We start from the raw sequence: 19,985 nt of genomic DNA on the forward strand, positions 1-19,985 counted from the left end.
TCTCTTTAAATCTCCTAACACTAGATTTGAGAGAAAAATAGGATAGAGGAAAAAGAGTGCATCCTAACCAGTACACTTTTTCCTACTGGTTAAGGGTATCAAGTCCGTGGGGCAAGTTTGATTTTAGCAGTCAGGATACCTAATTTTTTCTCATTTCTTTGTGTATGACTAATTGACAAACTACAATCAGCAACAATCAATGGCATCCAACCATCATCCAGCCAACAACAGCAACGCTGTCTCTTAGGACCCTAGCATTTATACACCCTCTGAAAAGTTATCAGAATTCTACATACCAGCAGAAACTATCAGCAGCTCAAAAAAACACACACCATGCTAGAACAGGAAGGAAATCATAGTCCCCTGCTGTGAGGCAGGCTCATATTTCCATACCTGGGATTAAAATGAAAACATATTCCCATAGCATTTCTGTGGCTTTTTTAAAGAAACCAAAATTCCAAAAGGCTCACTACAGTGGTTTTTACCATACTTTTAAGGTTATCACTCAATATTTATTTGCTAATCTGTTGATTGAAAAATGAAGAGACCAGCCTAAAGTTCATTTTTAGCTCCACCCCATGTACATTGAGTATGATTTTGAGCAAAGTATTTTTCCATTGTATTCTTATAAATCCTGCTTAATATCTTTTAAATTTCCATTTTCTGCAAATGGTATATTTTCTTCAACATTGGAAAGCGGTGTTAGCAAATTCCAAAATTGCTTAAGTAGTATGTTGCTTTGTTTGCTATGGAAAAATGTTTTTATTAACAATCAAATACCTTGAAATGTTTCAAAAGGGGAAAAAACTGAAAGCTTTGCAGTGACTGAGAACCTACCATTTAGAATCAAGAACCTGTTTTGTCATGTAATCTCTTTAACTACACATAATCCTTATACATTTCAGATACATTCCAAAGTAATTCTGTAGTATCAGTTCATTTTTTAAAATATATTTTATTAATTTATTCATATTATATCTCAGTTGCTATCTTATCACTTGTATCCTCCCATTCTTCCTTCCCTTCCATTTTCCCCTTACTCCCCTCCCCTATGACTGTAACTGAGGGGGACCTCCTCCCCCTGTATATGCTCATAGGGTATCAAGTCTCTTCTTGGTAGCCTGCTATCCTTCCTCTGAGTGCCACCAGGTCTCCCCCTCCAGGGGACGTGGTCAAATATGAGGCACCAGAGTACATGTGAAAGTCAGACCCCACTCTCCACTCAACTGTGGAGAACATCCTGTCCATTGGCTAGATCTGGGTAGGGGTTTGAAGTTTACTTCAAGTATTGTCATTGTCTGGTGCCACAGTTTGAGCAGGATCCCTGGGCCCAGATCATTTTACCATTAAACACAATATATATTTCTTTTATCAAAAGCTCATTATTCAGTGACATTTCTTTTGTCTATGCCAACTTAGGTTTAGAATACATCTTTGTATTTCATTTGATGAGGTTTTATGAATAAAACATACATACCTATGTGGTGTGTGGCTCTATCAAGATACAAAGAGAAAATACCATAAATCCAGAAAAGGGTATTTTGTAAGGTTGGCTTGAGCTTACTTTATCTGACTTTCAGCATGACTGAGTTTGTGACCATAGGATTATCAAGATGAAACGTGACTAAATGACCATCTAGGGGAATAATACAGCTCTTGAGGTGCATTTTGCACATGAAATCATAGTGTTGGCTAAATTGTTCACAACATTCCATCCTCAATAGAAGCATCAAGTATTATGCATGTCACAACAGTGTATACCCCTAGCATATCATGGATGCGTGCTGAGAATTTGTTGTTTAGTCTTCCCCATTTAGCTTACATAACAAGGCCCTTTATGCTTGTGTCCATTACTTAGATTTACTATCACAATAACTATGTGTCTTGCTGGCTGTTAATTATTTTACTTTTGCAGTTGAGGATGCTGATGCTTGCCTAGTAAATTAACTTTTTTCTATTAAAATTTGCTATTTTATTACAAAACTAGGGCTAGAATACAGGACACTCTAAAAATCAAGGTTACTTTCTAAAGTTCAATATCACTAACTTCTAATTCAAAGGCTATAACATCAGTGCTGAAATTGCTATTCTTTGTTTATGTATGTTCAAAATAGCAATAATTTTTTAAAAAAATAATTCCTTCCAGGGAAAAACATAGGAATTTATTTCCATCAAGAATGTATATTAATAAGCAAACATAGCTCATTTAAAACCTTGAAGTGAAGAATTGGTTAGTATTTAATCAACTGACCTGTTTCTTTTTCTGCGAGACTGTGATTCTTTGCATGATTTCTGGGTTTCCCATTTGACAGTTCTGGAGACCGGTACATCGGACACATGCTGTGTCTCAGTCTGTCATCCTACATCATACATTTGGTTATTTACTTCCCTTCATTATCTAGCATCTATTTACTGTTTAAATCAGCTGAGAAGTTTTCTGCAATGGACTTCTATGAGAAAAAATGTGTATTTCTGAGTTGCTTTTCAATTACAAACATGCACAGATTGTCTGGGTTTATGTGCATATATTTTATTATTATTTCACTTTTGTATGTCAGTGGAATCTGGTGTAAATGTAAATCTAACAGTATGGGCTCTAGTGACCAAATGCATTGCTGTAAAACATCTTTGGTCACTCAATCTCCTGAGGAAATTATTGCAAGTGTGATAAAATTCTGTAATTTGAATTGCTGCCTATTATGCACAATTACTATGTCTGTATGCTTTCCAACTTCCACACTGAACCATTTCCAGGATAACAGCTTCACTTTGATGATCTTTAGATTTTATGCCTTCTTTCATCTCTTGAGAAAATGAAAATACCTGTAATGCTTCTCAAATTTTCCGCATGTGGTTGTTCAGGGTCGTCCCTGGTGATTACTGCCAGTTAATCAACTTCATTGCCCAGCTTTCTTTTCTTTTTCTTTTCTTTTTTTTTTTTTAACCCAATAGGCCTTTATGGTCTAGTTTGTTATGGCAAGTCTAATCTAGTTCACTCTCCAGTAAATACTCCTTATATATTCTCCTTTTGTGGTACTGAGGATCAGACTAAGAGCTCCCATATGATAAGCAAGCTTTTTATCACTAAGCAGAATCTGAAAGAAACTTAGCCCTAATCTATGGTTGTAACTTGCCAAACCAATCCATATAATACATAATGTACCACTTTTGACAAAGATAACCTTTAAATTATATACATATATGTGTGTTCATATATAGTATATTTTATATGTTAAATAATACCTTAATATATTTATTCAATTCCAATATATTATTAAAATTATACTGATCAAAAATACATAAATTGGTAAACAGTCACAAACTTAATATATTTGTGTAATTACTATATAACTCAAGAAACAGAGTAGTATCAGAGCCTAGTTAGACTCTTTCATATGTATTCCACTGACTACCAATTTAGTGGCAACTGATCTCCTAAGATCTAAAATCTTCTATTATTTTTTCAGAGTTTATATGTTACATTTAATCAAACAGCATTTTAGTATTGATTGTAACTGACTTTTCTACTCCTCAACATTATATCTTTTAGAGCTCTCTATATTGTTGAAAATAGTTGTTAATATCTCATGCCTCTATATACAAGATCAATGGATGGATGGTGGATGGATAGATAGATAGACAGATATAGAGAGACAGAGATATATATAACATAGGTATACATTAACTTACGAGGCCTGGAAAGTGAGAGTCTTTTGATAAATATAAATAAATATTAATTTCTCTTGACTGTTTATCTGGAAGTAGAGTTACAAGTCAAATAATATTTTTAATATACTTGAAGAATTGATTGCTTAATTCTCTAAAGTATTATGCCACGTCCTTTTGTAAAGGAAAATATTCCTCCATAATTTCTGCTTTTCAAAATGAATTATCATATCTTTACCTTATTTCACAGTGAATCCTACACCTTCAGTCTTCATAGAATTCATCTAATAGTACTTAGGTAAAAATAATACACTCTTTGTGATTATTACCTTCTACAGTTCAATATAGTTATAAATTTTAAAGTGCCTACAAAATATGATTAGGTTTCTTTGAAAATAAATTTAATCATTTTTAAAAATTTGTTTACATATATATTTATATTATTACACATATATACAATAGACTACCTATAGAAAGAAGAACCATGAAACAATCAGGAATTATATAAATGTTACATTCTTAGTGTTTTGGCTGTTTGTATTTGAATTTAAATTAATCCCCATCACATCTTGTTATTATCAACTTAAAACATATATTTAGACTTAAACACATCTTAACATCTAAACAAGTAAGTTTAATTGTAAAACTGAACTATTTGGTCATCAACCCCATCAGAGGTTTGAGGAGTAATAAAATTGATCACCTGAGTATAACAGGAGTGCAGGTTAGTAGCTTCCCAAATGAGAAGATGACAGAGACAGTTTTCTACCTGAACAGTCACCCAAAATTCTCTTATAATGTTGGAGCATTAACTTCAGCATTCTGGCCCAATATATCTGACAGGCATATTTGTGAGACAGGAACTGTTAAGGACTTGCTTACCCTGTCTTGGCAGAATTTGGCCATCAACTCTGCCTGCATCCAAGCTTGTCCTTTTTTAGGCAGCATTAGTTTTATATACAAATACTCCTCTTTTTTGTTTTAATTTTTCACTTCATATCCCCATCCTTCCTCTTCTTCCATCCTGCCCTCCCACCCTCATTCCCCTTTTGCCCCTCCCCTTCTCAGAAAAGGGGAGCTTACCTCCTCATACCAACCCACCTTGGCCCATCAAGTCACATCAGGACTAAGCACATCCTCTTCCACTGAGGCCAGACAAGGCAGCCTGGCTAGGGGAAAGTGATGCAAAATCAGGCAAATGAGTCTGTCAGAGACAGCTCCCTTCCCACTTTCTAGAGAACCTACATGAATACCAAACTGCCCATCAGCTGCATATGTACCGGAGGCATAGGTCTAGTCCATGTGTGCTCTTTGGTTGGTGGTTCAATCTCCATGAGCCCCCATGGGCCAAGGTTATTTTACTGTGTTGGTCTTCTTGTAGAATTCTTGTACCCTCCGGGTTCCTCTATCCTTCCTCCCACTCTTCTACAGGAATGCCCAAGCTCTGCCTAATGTTTGCCTCTTGGTCTCAGCATCTGTTTCTATCAGCTGTTGGGTGGAGCCTCTCAAAGGACAATTATGCTAGGCTCCTATCTGCAAACATAGCAAAGTATTATTAATATTGTCAGGGGTTTGCTCCACCCCCATAGGGTGGGTCTCAAGTTAAACTAGTCACTGGCTGACCATTTCCCTCAATCTCTGCTCCATCTTTATCACTGTACATCTTGGAGGTAGGATATATTTGGGCTTTGGAAGGTTATTGTGTAATATCTCTTTCATAGTGACATAAGTATCAAGTACATTTGTCCAAATACTCTTGTTAAATATGTATAAAGAAGATGAATTCTTGTCTTTTTTGTTCTCCTTTGCATGTGAAAGCCAGAGGACAGCCTCTGGAGTCAGTCCTCGGTTGCTTTTTATTATTATTTTTTTTTTTATTTTTTCCCTTAGATAAATATATTATATTGATATCACAACTGGTTACACAGTGTAGTTCCTTACAGGTTTTATCTTGACATGGATTTTTTTTCTATTTCAAACCCAAATATATGTGGCTAGGTTTATTTTATTTTATTTTATTATTTATTTATTTATTTATTTATTTATTTATTTATTTATTTATTTTTTAGACAAGGTCTCTCTTTAAATAGGCTAGCTACCCAATGAAATCTAGGAATTTTTTTGTCTCTGCTTCCCATTTAGACTCTGGGTTCAGAACTTCCAAACTTAGATCCTTACACTGACAAGTTGTGTGCTTAAGTCATAGAGCCAAGCCCTTTAGTGCCTTTCTAAGAGATAATTCTTGTTTTAGATTAGAGATTGTGAATAAAATTGCAGTTCTACATATAGCATGAATATTCTAGTTTACTTTCATGAGACTAATTTAATAGAAAGTCAAATTTGCAACCTAAGTAATGAAATCATTTTATTAATTATTCTACCTTTATACCAATAGCATCTTAAATATTTTTAAGGAGAAATAAAAATGTGAAATGAAGTTTGGATGCTAACTTTCAACTGCCTTTTTTGAGTAGTACTTACTGTTATTTTTTTTCTTTCATGCCAGTTGAAAGAATTCAGTTTCAGTGGGATGAAGTACAGGAGCACCTGCAGAACCGGAGACAGCAATTGAATGAAATGTTAAAGGATTCAACACAGTGGCTAGAAGCCAAGGAAGAAGCTGAACAGGTCATAGGACAGGCCAGAGCTAAGCTAGACTCATGGAAGGAGGGTCCTCACACGATGGATGCAGTCCAAAAGAAGATCACAGAAACCAAGGTTAGTGTCAAGCCTTTCTTTTTTAAAAGGAAAATTCTTGTTATAACAAAGGAAATCATGTCATAGATTAAAATTTAATGATTTTAATGAAAATCACAACATTTTGAGACTTAGTACAAATTAGAGGGAAACTGATGGCCCATTGCAATCTTAAAGTTCATTTTCATCTTGTAGTAGTATACACACAGTTTCTTAGGTTTTTTGTTGCTCTTGCTCCTGTTATTGTTGCTATTGTTGTTGACACAGGTCTTACATAACCTCTTCTTGCCTATACTCCTAATCATCCTCCTTACACCTCCTAAAAGCTGGAATTACAAGCATGTGCCTTGCAACCATGTTAAGTTTCTGCTGGAGATTGAGCTCAAGACTTTCTAATGCTAGGCAAACACTATCCATGAGGTGTTTTATACCACACCATTCTTTAAGAACACTTCAAAGATGGTATGCACACCACAATTCTGTGGTAGTATAATGTTAAATTAACATTTGCCATTAGTTTATTCCTATGAAAAGTAACAGTTATATTCCCTCTTACCTTATCTTCTAGGCTAATAGAAAAGGATAAAGAAGGTGTATTTATTTTGTCAAGAACAATGCATGATACTTTATATAAATTTTATCCTTTCAAATGTTGCATGTATATGTCATCTGAGATATTAAATGGTAAACAGTGAATACTGTTAAGAGATTTTTAACCAATCAAATAATGTGATTGGAAGGTGATTTGAAGTATAACTTAATCCAAAACTCTTTACTGTTATTTTTTTCTTAATTTGGCATAAAAAGTTTTCTTGTAATCAAGGATAAAAATCTGACATGAGATATGTCATCTAAGAAGAAAACCATATGTTTTTCTTGGATAATTTTTTTCATTTCTAAAATATCTCATATACAAAGCAGTCTGTTTATATTATGCTAAGTTACATAGAGAAATTGTGAAATACCAACAGCATAATACAATACAGATTAATAACAATTAATTTGTTGGTTATAGTCTGTAAGAAACTGATAAATCCTTTTTACACGTTCTGTCCAGAAGATCATATGTTCCAATTTTTCAAAAGTATTGTTTTAAACATATGGGTGCCCTAAAGCCACTGAGAATGTATTTGTTCAGTTCGTGGAACTTTATAGCAGGCTTGCAATTTCCTTTTCATTTTTCTTTTTCATTATAATTTATTCAGAATTGTTATCGCCTCACTTGTATCTTCCCGTTCCCACCCTCCCTCCCACTTTCATGCTATTCCTGTCCCTTAGACCTGTGACAGAAGGGGACCTCCTCCCCCACCATATGATCACAGGCTACTCTGAATGCCACCAGACCCCCACACCAAGGGGAAGTGGTCAAATAGAGGACAACAGAGTTCATGTCAGAGGCTGTCTCAGCTTTCCACACAACCGTGGAGAGTGAGCTGTCCATTGGGTTGATCTGAATACCAGGTGTAGATTTACTGCCTGCGTTGACCTTGGTTGATATGGCAGTTTGTGCAGAGCCCTTGATGGGCTTCTTATGTAGCTCCTACCATATCTCACTGCCCAGACCTTTTTCCCAGTTAATTTCAGGTAGACTAAGTGATATTAATAAACTTTTAGCCTATCTTTATCATAGCTACTTTGTTAGAGGATATAAACTGCTACAAAGATAAGATCTTCAGATAAACCAGAATTTTAGAAGGCTATATAGGATTTTTTTTCCAATGATTTTTCGAGGCAAGGTTTCTCGGTGTAGCCTTGGATGTCCTGGAATTGCTTTGTAGACCAGACTGACTTTGAACTCACAGAGATCCCCCTGCCTCTGCCTTCCTGAATGCTAGTATGACATGCATGCAACACCACACCCATCTGACATATAGGATTTTTAGAGTCATCATTACCTCTGTAATTACATCCTGGCACAGAAGCATAAGTAATTTCTAAATCATTTTCTTGATTCCTGGTTTAACTATTTGAAATGCAATCCATGTGGTTAATCTTGAATTTTTTTTTTATCCACAAGCTAGTTAGTGTACTGCGAATTTCACAGATCAAAGAAAAAAGGGTTAATGTATACAAAATTATCATAAAACAGGTTTGAGGCAGATGGGGAAAATGAAAATGAGAGTTAAATAGTGCCATGTTTGAGTCTAAAGGTTGACAAATGAAAAAATAACCTTACCCTGAGAAAATCCTAAGAGGTTGACAAGAATTATTATGGTGTAATAAGTAGCTGTTACAAAAGTACAAGGATTCATATAAGAGATTAGAAGAAAAGGAAATACGGAAAAAGAAAACAAAATAGCCTAATTATTCAAACAGATGTTTTAAAACATCTACCACAAGATTTTTTTAAATAGCTATGGGTGGCCTTCTAACTGCTTCAGAAAATTGACTCAGCCATTATCTATAGAAATCATAGGCGTTTTTGTCTATATTTAGAAATTTAATGATAGGCAAGGCTGTCACAGTAAACATATGATCATAAGGCAAATGATAAAGATGGCCAAACCATTAATGTTCCAACAGTCCTCCTCTCCTGGAAGGCATACACGAATACTAAAATAATTCTATTGTTAATACTTAAAGTTGAGTGTTGTGTGCTAAAAACTGTGGTATTCATTTTACATGCATTGTTTTATTTGGGTCTCTCAGTCATTCCTTATGAAAAACACTCTTATAGTTGTATGCAGAAAATTCAAGGCAAAGAAGGTTGAGTCACTTTTTTTATAGGAAGAGGAATGTAGGACAGGAATTTATAGCAATTATTCTTGTAGACAACTCACAGATTTTCTCTTCCAACCACTGTCTGTGTTGATAAAACAAATTGATAAAACATCATGATGCTCTGAAATAGACAACAATAATTATCAATTGACAAATAAGATTATATCATTGATAAGCCAACTGGCTGAAAAAGAAAGTAATTAAATAATGTAATATGGGAACATTTTCACAGTATTTTCTACTTTGAAAAACTGAAGATAATTTCAAATTACATTCATTTAGATGAAACTACTATTTTTAATTCTTTGCAAAGTTGGGAAACAAAAGAGAGATATTTTCATAGCTAAATGTGGTCTCACTCACTACTCAGTGATGTTGGCAGGCTTATCACTTACAATTATATTTTTTAGAAGGTTTGGAAATTGATGCAAGAAGACATTGGTTATTCTGACCTGTATCTCTCGCCTTATAAATATTGCTAAATTTGTTTGCCTCTGATTGCCAAGAGAAACTATTAGTTTTGCAAGGCCCATATCAGAGTTGGAGAGCTGTGGTTACAGGAGTCAGCCTCCATTACTGACCCATACCTGATGTGACCAACATACTCTTAGTATTAACAGTAGATGGTTTTGAATAATAACACAATTCTATGACTTTTATAATATTTTGCTTGTTTGATTTTGGAGACAGTTTTATCTGTGTTAACAGCTTTGCTTGTTCTAGAATTTGTTTTGCACACCAGGCTGACTTCAAAATCACAGAGTTCCTCCTTCCTTTACCTCTTGAGTCCTGAATTCTACTTATCTGGATTCCCACCAACCTGCATACATTAATGATTCTTAATTCCTAATCTCTTCTAACTCTTATCTATATATGTATTAATTGTTCATGTCTATATTTTTTAATTCTGAATTTTCAGTTTAGTGTTATTGCATGGTTTTCATCATTTAATAATTTTTGCTCATGAACATTTTTAATTATTCTTAGCATTTCACTAATTTCCATCTTTAAATCTTATCTCACTGGTTGACTATTTTGAAACTATCCACCTGTTGGTTAGGAAAATTAATGGGAAGCTATTGTAGAAAGAATACCATATTTGTATAGTAGGAACCACCTATGAGATGGCATCTGGGAAAGCCCATCTTAAAAACATGGTCAGAATAGAAGGAAACCAGCAGTAGGAGAACACTGGTTGGGCAGAAAAACAGACTACAGATGGTCTATTCTATGAATTGCTAATTAGCAGGTCATGAAAACTATCCACAGTCTATTTGTTCATTCTCGCTTTGCTGTACAAATGATTAATTTTCTGAAACAAAGATGTGCATTTGGAAATCAGATTATTTTATTAACCATATCTCTTCATTTCATCTTCTTAGATTGATATAAAAATGCTCTTTTATGAGAGACAGACGTTACAGGGAAAAAATACAACCATCTACACTAATTAAAATCCCTGCCAGTAAGCCATAACAGAATTCAGTGAGAGATGATGCCATTTAGCACTTTCAAAAGAAGCAAAAGTAGTATACCACTGGCACCTGAAACTGCCAGTGCTGATCATCTTAGGATTTATTTCATTTGGCACAATCTTGGTTGAGTTCACAGCCTGTTTACTAGGTTAAGATTGGTCCAAGCTTGGCAATGGGTTCTTTGGAAAAATTGTTTCTTGATCATTTTGAACTTTCTTTTCCACTGGCAAGGGAGGTTTGGCCAGGCTCATAGTTTTCATTTATTTTTCTCCTTTCAGCCTTTGAAAGAGAAATTTCGTTTTGTCTGCTCCGTGATTGCTTTTGTGTCAAATTCAGCATAAAAGCCTTTCAAATGTGACGGTATTAGCTGTTTTGTGCTTGGGTGAGCTAAGAGTACATAAATTCAATAGAGAGGTGAAATCTTGTTTGAGCCTTGAGGATTTGGCTATTTAATACTTGAAACTATTTGAAGTGAGAAATCTAATAATTTTCAAATTGTTAAATAAACATTTCCAAGGATAAAAAATCCTATATTTTAAATACATTTTTACTGGACCATAGATAACCTACACTATAATTGTAATTAATATTCCAACTTAAACCTGTTCTACAAAGTAGCCACACTAGCTATTTAAAAAATCACAAATTATTTTTGTAGGAAATAAATTAGAAGGACTTCTTTTATAAATATACCCTTTTTCAAAGGTACATTTTTATTATGTGTGGAAGGTAAACTACACATATGAGATAGTATCCTGTCTGTATTTTATATCCTGTCTGTATTATATATATGTACAGAGAAAGTAACTGAATTATTTTATATATGTTAAGCATATACATTTTGATGTATGTATGTGTGTATGTATGTGTGTAATTAGAGTTATATAAAGGTATTTCTGCTAATTGACTAAAACAACTTCTAATCTAATAATGAAAGACATTGAGATCTTCTTTTCAGAACCAACCATTTGATCATGCATTTTTAAAATTCTCATTTTTTTATCCATATATTGGTGCCACATGAATAAGAGGAATCAACACACTAATATTATTTTTCTCATTAAAGCACTAGGAAGGTACTGAACTTAAAACATATAAAATACACCTTATGTTACTGATACAAGATAGATAGTAACAGGGTACTTTCTCTTGGTACTCATACATATGTGTTATACAGAGTTACCATGTCTTGCAGTCCCTTATGGACACCAATCATTTCACACTTACACAACTAGAGCCAAGAATGATGGTTACAAAAGACTTGATGTATTCTGGTGGAGACCATGGCATTTCACTTAGAATGATTAAATCCTCAAATTCCATAACACAACATGCGATGTGATTAATAATAAATTATTATATTCCTCTGAATCATTTTAAAACCACATTTCAAATTCTCCAATACAAAAAAATGAACATTATATGAGATGATAGATTAGATTATTTACTTTAAACATATACATCACATTTTACCCTATAAACATATAACTTTTGTCAATTAAAATAAGCAAGGTTTAATGCTTTGCAAACAAAAAACCCAAGCTATTCCATGATGGTATTTAAAACTAAACCCAGTTTCCTGGTAAGTGAAGACTTTTATGAGACATGCCCCTTGGGTTAGTATGCAGATATAAGTGAGTATATACCATTTGAGTCTAGACCTGGTGGCACTCAGAGGAAGGATAGCAGGCTACCAATAAGAGACTTGATATCCTATGAGCATATAAAGGGGGAGGAGGTCCCCCTCAGTCACAGTCATAGGGGAAGGGAGTAGGTGGAAAATGGGAGGGAGGGAAGAATGGGAGGATACAAGGGATAGGATAACCATTGAGATGTAACAAGAATAAATTAATTTTAAAAAAGAACAGAAAAAGAGCACAACAAAACAAACAAACAAAATTGAGTCTACAATGATCTTTGAAACTACATCTGTGGATCATTCCCAGTGATTTTGAAGCCGAGCTCAGATACGTGAAATCCCAGGAAGATGAAGAGAAGGAAGGAAACAGGGAGGGAGGAAGGGAGGAAAGAAGGGAGGGAGGAAGGACAAGATGACAAAATTAAAGAACTTACTGAACAAGAAAAAAAAAAAATAAACCCAAGAACTAAAACCTCAAGGGCTAGAGAGATGGCTCAGGAATTACGATAACTTACAGTGCAATCATAAGCACTACAGTTTGGATCCCAGCATACATGTAACAAGTTGGGTGTCCAATAATTACCTATAAATTCACTTTAAAGGGATCAGAGACAGGACCACTGTCAAAGTCTGGCTTCCATCCTAGTTGAGAAAAAACAAGCCAGATTCAGGGAGAGACTATGTTTGAAATTCAAAGATACAGAGAGAGAGAGAGTCAAAAGAGGACATCTATCACTATCTTCATCAACTTTGGCCATGTACAAATTGTATACCCATCCACATGCTTATGTGTGTGCACACACACACAAAAAAAATCAAAGTTTACAATATTTCCAAAAATATAAAGGTACAAAATATATTTAGGTAATAAGAAAAGACACAAAATATATTTGATCAAAACTAAAACATTTTTACTTCAAATAATCCCAGTATGTTAAAAGACAATCCACAGGATGAGAGAAAATATTTTAAATGATATATGTAATGAGGACTTTATATAAGAACATATATAAACTCTAATAACTTAATAAGAAAAATGCAAATTACCTAATTACAGAGACAGTTTTAATAGAAAAATTATCCATAATAAACATCCTTAAACAAATGGTAATATGGTTATCATTACTGATGAGAAAATATAAATGAAAAACAATGAAATGAAACTTTATACACATTAGCTAAAATAAAGAAATCAGATGATGCTAAGCACTACAAAGTTGGAGAATAATTTGAATCCTTATATTTTTATGAGAATTTCAAATGACTAATATGTTCTGTTATGATAAAAGACACCTATAATCTCAGAAGTTGGGACAAAAGGCAGAAGAATTACTGTAAGTTCAAGTCTAGTATTGTCTACATAACAAGTTCCATGACAGCCATAGCTATGTAATGAGACATTTTCTCAAGAAAACACATAATAAATAAACATGTAAGTGAAATAAATATTGTCAAAACAATGAGAAACTATTCAGCAGTTTACAAAGATATTAATATTTACATTTTACACTTAAATATATACTCAAAAGAATAAAAAGAGACACAAAATTTGTACAGTCTATGGTAGTATTAATCATTATATTTAGTAAACATAATCACCAAATAAATACAAAACCTAAATGTCCTACATCCAAAAATGAAACATTACTAAATAGTAAAAATTTATTATGATGCTAATACTGTAGGATAGATAAACCTCAAAGTCAGTATACGAGTTACTAGGACCCAGCCAAAAATAACATTGTCTCTGTATGCTTATATGTAATACAAGTAATCACCGGGCATGAAGAAAATGGATAGTGGAAAGTTCCTATTATTAGTATGAGGCACAGAAGAGACTATTCCAGAACTGGACTGTAGGATTGGTTACACAACTGTGTGACTCAATGAAAAGCTAATAAACTATACAATTTAAATGAGTGTATAATATGTGGATTATGCATTGGTAAATCTGCTTTTAAAAGCATATTGGCACATCATGAAGACTGCAGATTTTTTCCTGATTTTTGAAGTGCAGATATGTGATATCATGACAAGAGATATTTGTAAATGAAATCTCCCACTGTAGGCTCATATGATTTAAAAAGTTGCATAAAAAGCCAAGTATGGTGGCACAAGAAAATGCTACCTTCTGGGTATTTCTGACATTCTTATTGAGGTAGTTTCTACAAGACCACTTACACACTCCTTCAACCAGAGTTCTCATAGAAGCCTAGGGTATCTGGATGTGATTTGTTAATTACAACACTGCCTAAGCCTTTTAATAAAGTCAGCAAATTAAAGTGAGAGTTCAAATAAAGACAATGCTTTCCAAAATGTCATAATGAAATTAAGGTAATGAAGTAGTTGGAGGCCTCTCCTCCCTTCCTTTTGTATAAAACTTATTCCAAAGAAGCTGGAAGAGAAATGGGGCCTGAAAGTAAAGAGGAGAAAAATAAATTGTATGCCATTAGTTTAATTATAAAAATTCATTACATGAAGCCATGTAAGACAGAAAATAATGGAACTCTAATGGGTTGGCCGATAACACATTTACTAGCCTGCTCTCAGCTTGTAGTCATTGTTGAAAGAACAAAAAGTAGCAGCACTGGTATGTAGCCTTCAAAGCTGGTGAAAAGATTAATCATTTCCAGTAAGCTGGAAAATGAGGGCCATTTTCTTAAATAGTATCCTGTACAGAATGTTACCTTGTGAAACAGAATTGTTTGGTAATGTCAAAGGTTTAATGGATGAGTCTTAGAGTTAATGATGAGAGGCTTTACATTCGAAATAGCTTCCTTGCACATATTTTAACATTTCTATTATAAATCCATAAAAGAATTTATAGGTCATTTTAATTCACACAAGAAAGAATAGAATTAACTTTCTATTCCCAGTAAAGATTTATAGAACATTAATTCATATTTATAGCTAAATTGCTTAGTGATTTCAAAGAGCCTAAACAAATATGTTCTGTTTCTGCTTCCTATGAACATTCTAGTTTTAGTTTACACAGTAATTTTCCAATGATGCTATAATTATTTTTTAAAAAGCCCATTCTTCAAACTTCAATTACAACAGATATTTATCTTAAATTTATTTATATGCAAATTATATGCAAATAAATTCCAACTTTCTGAATTGAACTCTTGAGTTTAGATATCTGCATTTTTGTGATTTTTTTTTCACAGACTATCATCTGAAAAAGTATCTTAACTGTAAAGACTTTTGTATTGTTAAGTGAACAATTCTGAAATTGTAGTAGGAAAGAAAATTTAACAAATGCTAAAAGTAGATATGTAGGGATGGTAAGTATGTTTGCAGACTGTTTAATCAGAGACATTGCTTGTATTTTATTCATTAGGTAAAGATTTTACACAGAGCAATACTAATCATATGTTGCTTACAGTTTGCAATGACATTTAGTTGGCTTACTCTTTCTACATCCCAACTGGCCTTCCAACCTACACATAATTGCAAAACACAAAAATTTAACTCAGTCACAACAATCAGAGACCCATTCATACACACACTCAAAAATCCCATTAAAAACAGTAAACTGAAAGCTATATTATATATGCAGAGGACCTGGTACAGACGCTTGCAGGCCCTGCACATGCTGCTTTATACTCTATGAGTTTCTGTGTTTGTTTTGATTTAGAGGGCCTTGTTTCTTCTTGGTGTCATCCATCCCCTCTGGCTCCTACATGCTTTCCTCCTTTTCTTCTGCAGAGTTCTCTGAGCCTAAAGGGAAGGAATTGATGGAGATCCCCTTTAGAATTGTGTGTTCCAAGGTCTCTCTTAGTGTAATATCTAGCTGGGATTTCCTGTATTTGTTCCAATCTATTGCAAGAGAAAGCCTCTCTGATGATGGATGAAATAGGTACTAATCTATGAGTATAGCAGAATATCATTATGAGTCATTTTATCACTATACTTTTTTAGGCCAGTATTATTTGGTTTTATCCCACGTCCCTGGCCTATCTAGCCTCAGATTCTTGATCAACAAAGCAGTGTAGGGTATGGATTCCATCTTATAGAGTGGACCTTAAGTCAAGCCAGTTATTGGTTGGTTACTCCCACAAGCTTTGTGTCAACATTGCTCTAGAATATCTTGGCTGTAGAACACCATTGTGGATAAAGTGTTTGTGACTGGATTGGTACTTACATTTCTCTTTCGGTAGTTTGTAGAGTACCTTCTTATACCAAAAAATGCTGGAACATAGTAGCACCAGCTCAACATATCCATGTTGGGTGTTGTCTTCAGCAATGGAGTGTTGTCAGTTTTTGGAATACAACCTATAGTCTTAGCAACAGGCTGCATTGTTTGGGGATTCTTGTGGGGCCTCTTTGGCCAACAACTTAATTAGATGTAACCCAATCCCAGTACTGTTGGATTCATTTGGTGACAAGATATTACAAGGTAGGATGCTGTCTCCCCCATTATTTGGTGATTTCATTTATATCACTTCACATATGTGTCCCTCAGTAGAAAAATGGATAAAGAAACTGTGGTACATTTACACTATGGAATACTACTCAGCTATTAAAAACAAGGAATTCCCGAAATTTGTGGATAAATGGATTGAGCTAGAAATGATCATAATGAGTGAGTTAACCCAGAAGCAGAAAGAATCAAATGGTATATACTCACTTATATCTGCATACTAGCCCAAGGGGCATGTCCCACAAAAGCCTTCACTTACCAGGGAACCGGGACAGAGGGGAGGACATCCTATTGGGACTCTAGATGAGAGAAGCATGGGAGAATAGCAAAGTAGAAGGATCCAGAGAGCCCTAGAAACCTACAAGAAGAACATTGTTATAGACAGGTTTGGGCCCAGGGGTCCTGCTCAAACTATGCCACCAGCCAAGGACAATACAGACCATAAACTTCAAACCCCTACCCAGGTCTAGCTAATGGGCAGGACATTCTCCACCGTTGAGTCAAGAGTGGGGACTGACTTTCACACGTACTCTGGTGCCTCATATTTGACCACATCCCCTTGATGGGGAGACCTGGTAGCACTCAGAGGAAGGATAGCTGGCTACCAAGAAGAGACTTGAGACCTTATGAGCACATAAAGCGGGAGGAAGTACCCCTCAGCCACAGTCATAGGGGAGGGGAGTAGGGGGAAAATGGGAGGGAGGGAAGAATGGGAGGATACAAGGGATGGAATAACAATTGAGATGTAACAAGAATAAATTAGTAAAAAAAATTAAAGAAAAAAAAAAAGAATAGGAGTCCAATCAAATGTATTGAATTATACCAAAATTACCAAGATTTCATTTTGTTTATATAAATATCATATTAACACAAAAACAAAACTGTTGGATAAAAGTGTTTCTTCCTTTCAAACATTTCTATAACAGCTCTTTCTTTTTTTAAATTTTTTATTAATTTATTATTGTTGCATCGCAATGGTTATCCCACCCCTTTTATCCTCCCATTTTTCTCTCCCTCCCATTTTCCCCTTATTCCCCTACCTTATGACTGTTCCTGAGGGGGATTACCTCCCCCTGTATATGCTCATAGGGTATCAAGTCTCTTCTTGGTAACCTGCTATCCTTCCTCTGAGTGCCACCATTTTTATGTTCATACTGATTTTTAAAAATTTCAGGTAAAAATTGTTTTGTTTTGCTATAAGACAACCATGTTTGTTTAGGCAATGAGGATTAAACATGAGCCTTGTACAAGCACTCTACCACTGAGTTACAGCCTCAGCCCAATCTTGCTCTCTTTACCATGATTATTGTGCACATGTGTTGGCTATTTCTTATTATTTCTGCCTTACCTTATGTTTTAATGCTGTGAAGACGCACCACGACCATGACAACACTTAAAAGGAAAATGTTTAATTTGGACTTGCATACAGTTTTAGAGTTTTAGTCTATTATCATCCTGGTGAGAAGCATGGCAGTGTGCAGGCAGTTATGGTGCTGGAGAAGAAGCTGAGGGTTCTGTATCTTGATCCAAAGGTATCAGGAGACTGTGTCATCCTGGAAAGAGCTTAAGCATATATGACCTCAACACTGACCTCCACAATAACACACTTCCTCCAACAAGGCCACACCTACTACACCAAGGCCACACCTCTGAATAGTGCTGCTTCTTGTGGGGCAAGCATACAAGCACATGAGTCTATGGGGGTCATACTACTCTTTGGATGAAAAATTTTAGTCTTACAATACATTTGTCTTTTTTGAATATATTCTTAGGATAAAGTATAAGCAGTATGGTTGTGGAGAGGAGTCACTTGGTATTTATTGCCAAACTGTCATAATATTATGTTTCTAAAAATAGAATGTAAGAAATGTACTAGTTTTCCTTGATATGGATTTTTTCTACTATTATAAAATTGTGCCTTCTTGATTGAATACAATTATATGACTTGTAGGTAAAGTTTTTCTATTTTATAAAAAAAATTTATTCTGATACTTTGTTAAGTTGCCTAGTCATATTTCTCTATTCATGCATCAATAGCTTAACCCACCACGTTGTATTAAATATAACTGTCTTAATATTTTAGTGCTATGTTAATGTGTAGATGCCACCGACATTTGGAAGTGCAGACCTGATATGCTTCCATATATACCTGACCTTGACTGACTTCTTTCCAGTAAGGATATGGCCAATTCAATAATAATCAATTGGGCAAAACAAAACAAACACATAATTTATTTGGTTTAGAAAGAGTTTTTGTCTTGACTTGTATTTGAATATTAAAGTACAGTATCCTTAAAGCATTATAATCTTTCAGAAACTGTGAAGTAAGAGCCCTCTTTTTGTTTAGCATTTTCTGTATGCAGAGTTTGTTAAATGCCAGCAGATGGCACTAATAACATAAACAACTCTAGTTAATGAAGATTTTGTTATATGTCACATGCCAAGCAATTATAAATGAGTTTCTTTTATGGGCTATTTTTGCTTGTGATAAAAAACAATTAGGCTTACCTTATTCCCAATTCAGTAGTACTAAATTGGAGTATCTGCAAGGAATTAATGCTCAAGATCCTGCATTTGAAATTTTGTCATGTTAACTTTTAACATTGTAGTTGACAGACCCACATGATAGCTTAACACGAATGTGTAGACATATTGTGACCTGAAGATTCAGTAGCCACTTATGAAATATTTAATTATACCCCATTTAGGGATTTCTGGATAAAAAGTGACATAATTTTCTTTCCTATGCATACCTATAGCAGTTGGCCAAAGACCTCCGCCAATGGCAGATAAAAGTAGATGTGGCAAATGATTTGGCATTGAAACTTCTTCGGGACTATTCTGCAGATGATACCAGAAAAGTGCACATGATAACAGAGAATATCAATGCTTCCTGGGGAAACATTCATAAAAGGTAAGAAATACTTTATTTCTCAAACTATTGTTAACTTCGATGAAGGAGCAGTGACCCTGGATGACCACACCATCTTGTTAATTACTATTGCCAATTCAATTCAAAAGCTTGGTTACTGTCCTGTGTTAATGAAGAGAAGCCTACAGTTTGGTGAAGTGAACGATTTGTCCCCAATCACAAAGACAATGATGGAGCCAAGCAATTAATCAAAAACAAAAATCAGGAAACAGACAGAGGGAGAACAGTGGAAGAGGCCAGGAACAAAATATCTCTTGAGATCATGTGTTGAGTGAGATACTTTCTTCACTTAGGCCGCAGTTTTTAATGTTTCCACTTACTTCCAATAATACCAACACATTTTGAATCAACGAGTAGTTGATTTATTGGTGAAATAAGAGCTTCTGTCATCTTATCAGCTCGTAATGACTGGGTGTAGCAGCTACCAAT

At 34.5% G+C, this 19,985-nt stretch overlaps 1 protein-coding gene across 10 annotated transcripts in view; it reads left to right on the plus strand.

Annotated features, from left to right (window-relative positions):
• Window positions 1-19,985, plus strand: part of Dmd (dystrophin) — a 2,465,896-nt gene that overhangs the window by 1,871,604 nt on the left and 574,307 nt on the right. For all 10 annotated transcript variants that reach the window (XM_051140917.1, XM_051140916.1, XM_051140911.1 and 7 more), the window contains 2 exons: window positions 6,173-6,384; window positions 19,384-19,538. In XM_051140917.1, the coding sequence (XP_050996874.1) occupies window positions 6,173-6,384; window positions 19,384-19,538 (367 nt within the window). The remainder of the gene's footprint in view (window positions 1-6,172; window positions 6,385-19,383; window positions 19,539-19,985) is intronic.

This window comes from Acomys russatus, chromosome X, assembly GCF_903995435.1.
Source record: "Acomys russatus chromosome X, mAcoRus1.1, whole genome shotgun sequence".
Taxonomy (NCBI): Eukaryota; Metazoa; Chordata; class Mammalia; order Rodentia; family Muridae; genus Acomys; species Acomys russatus.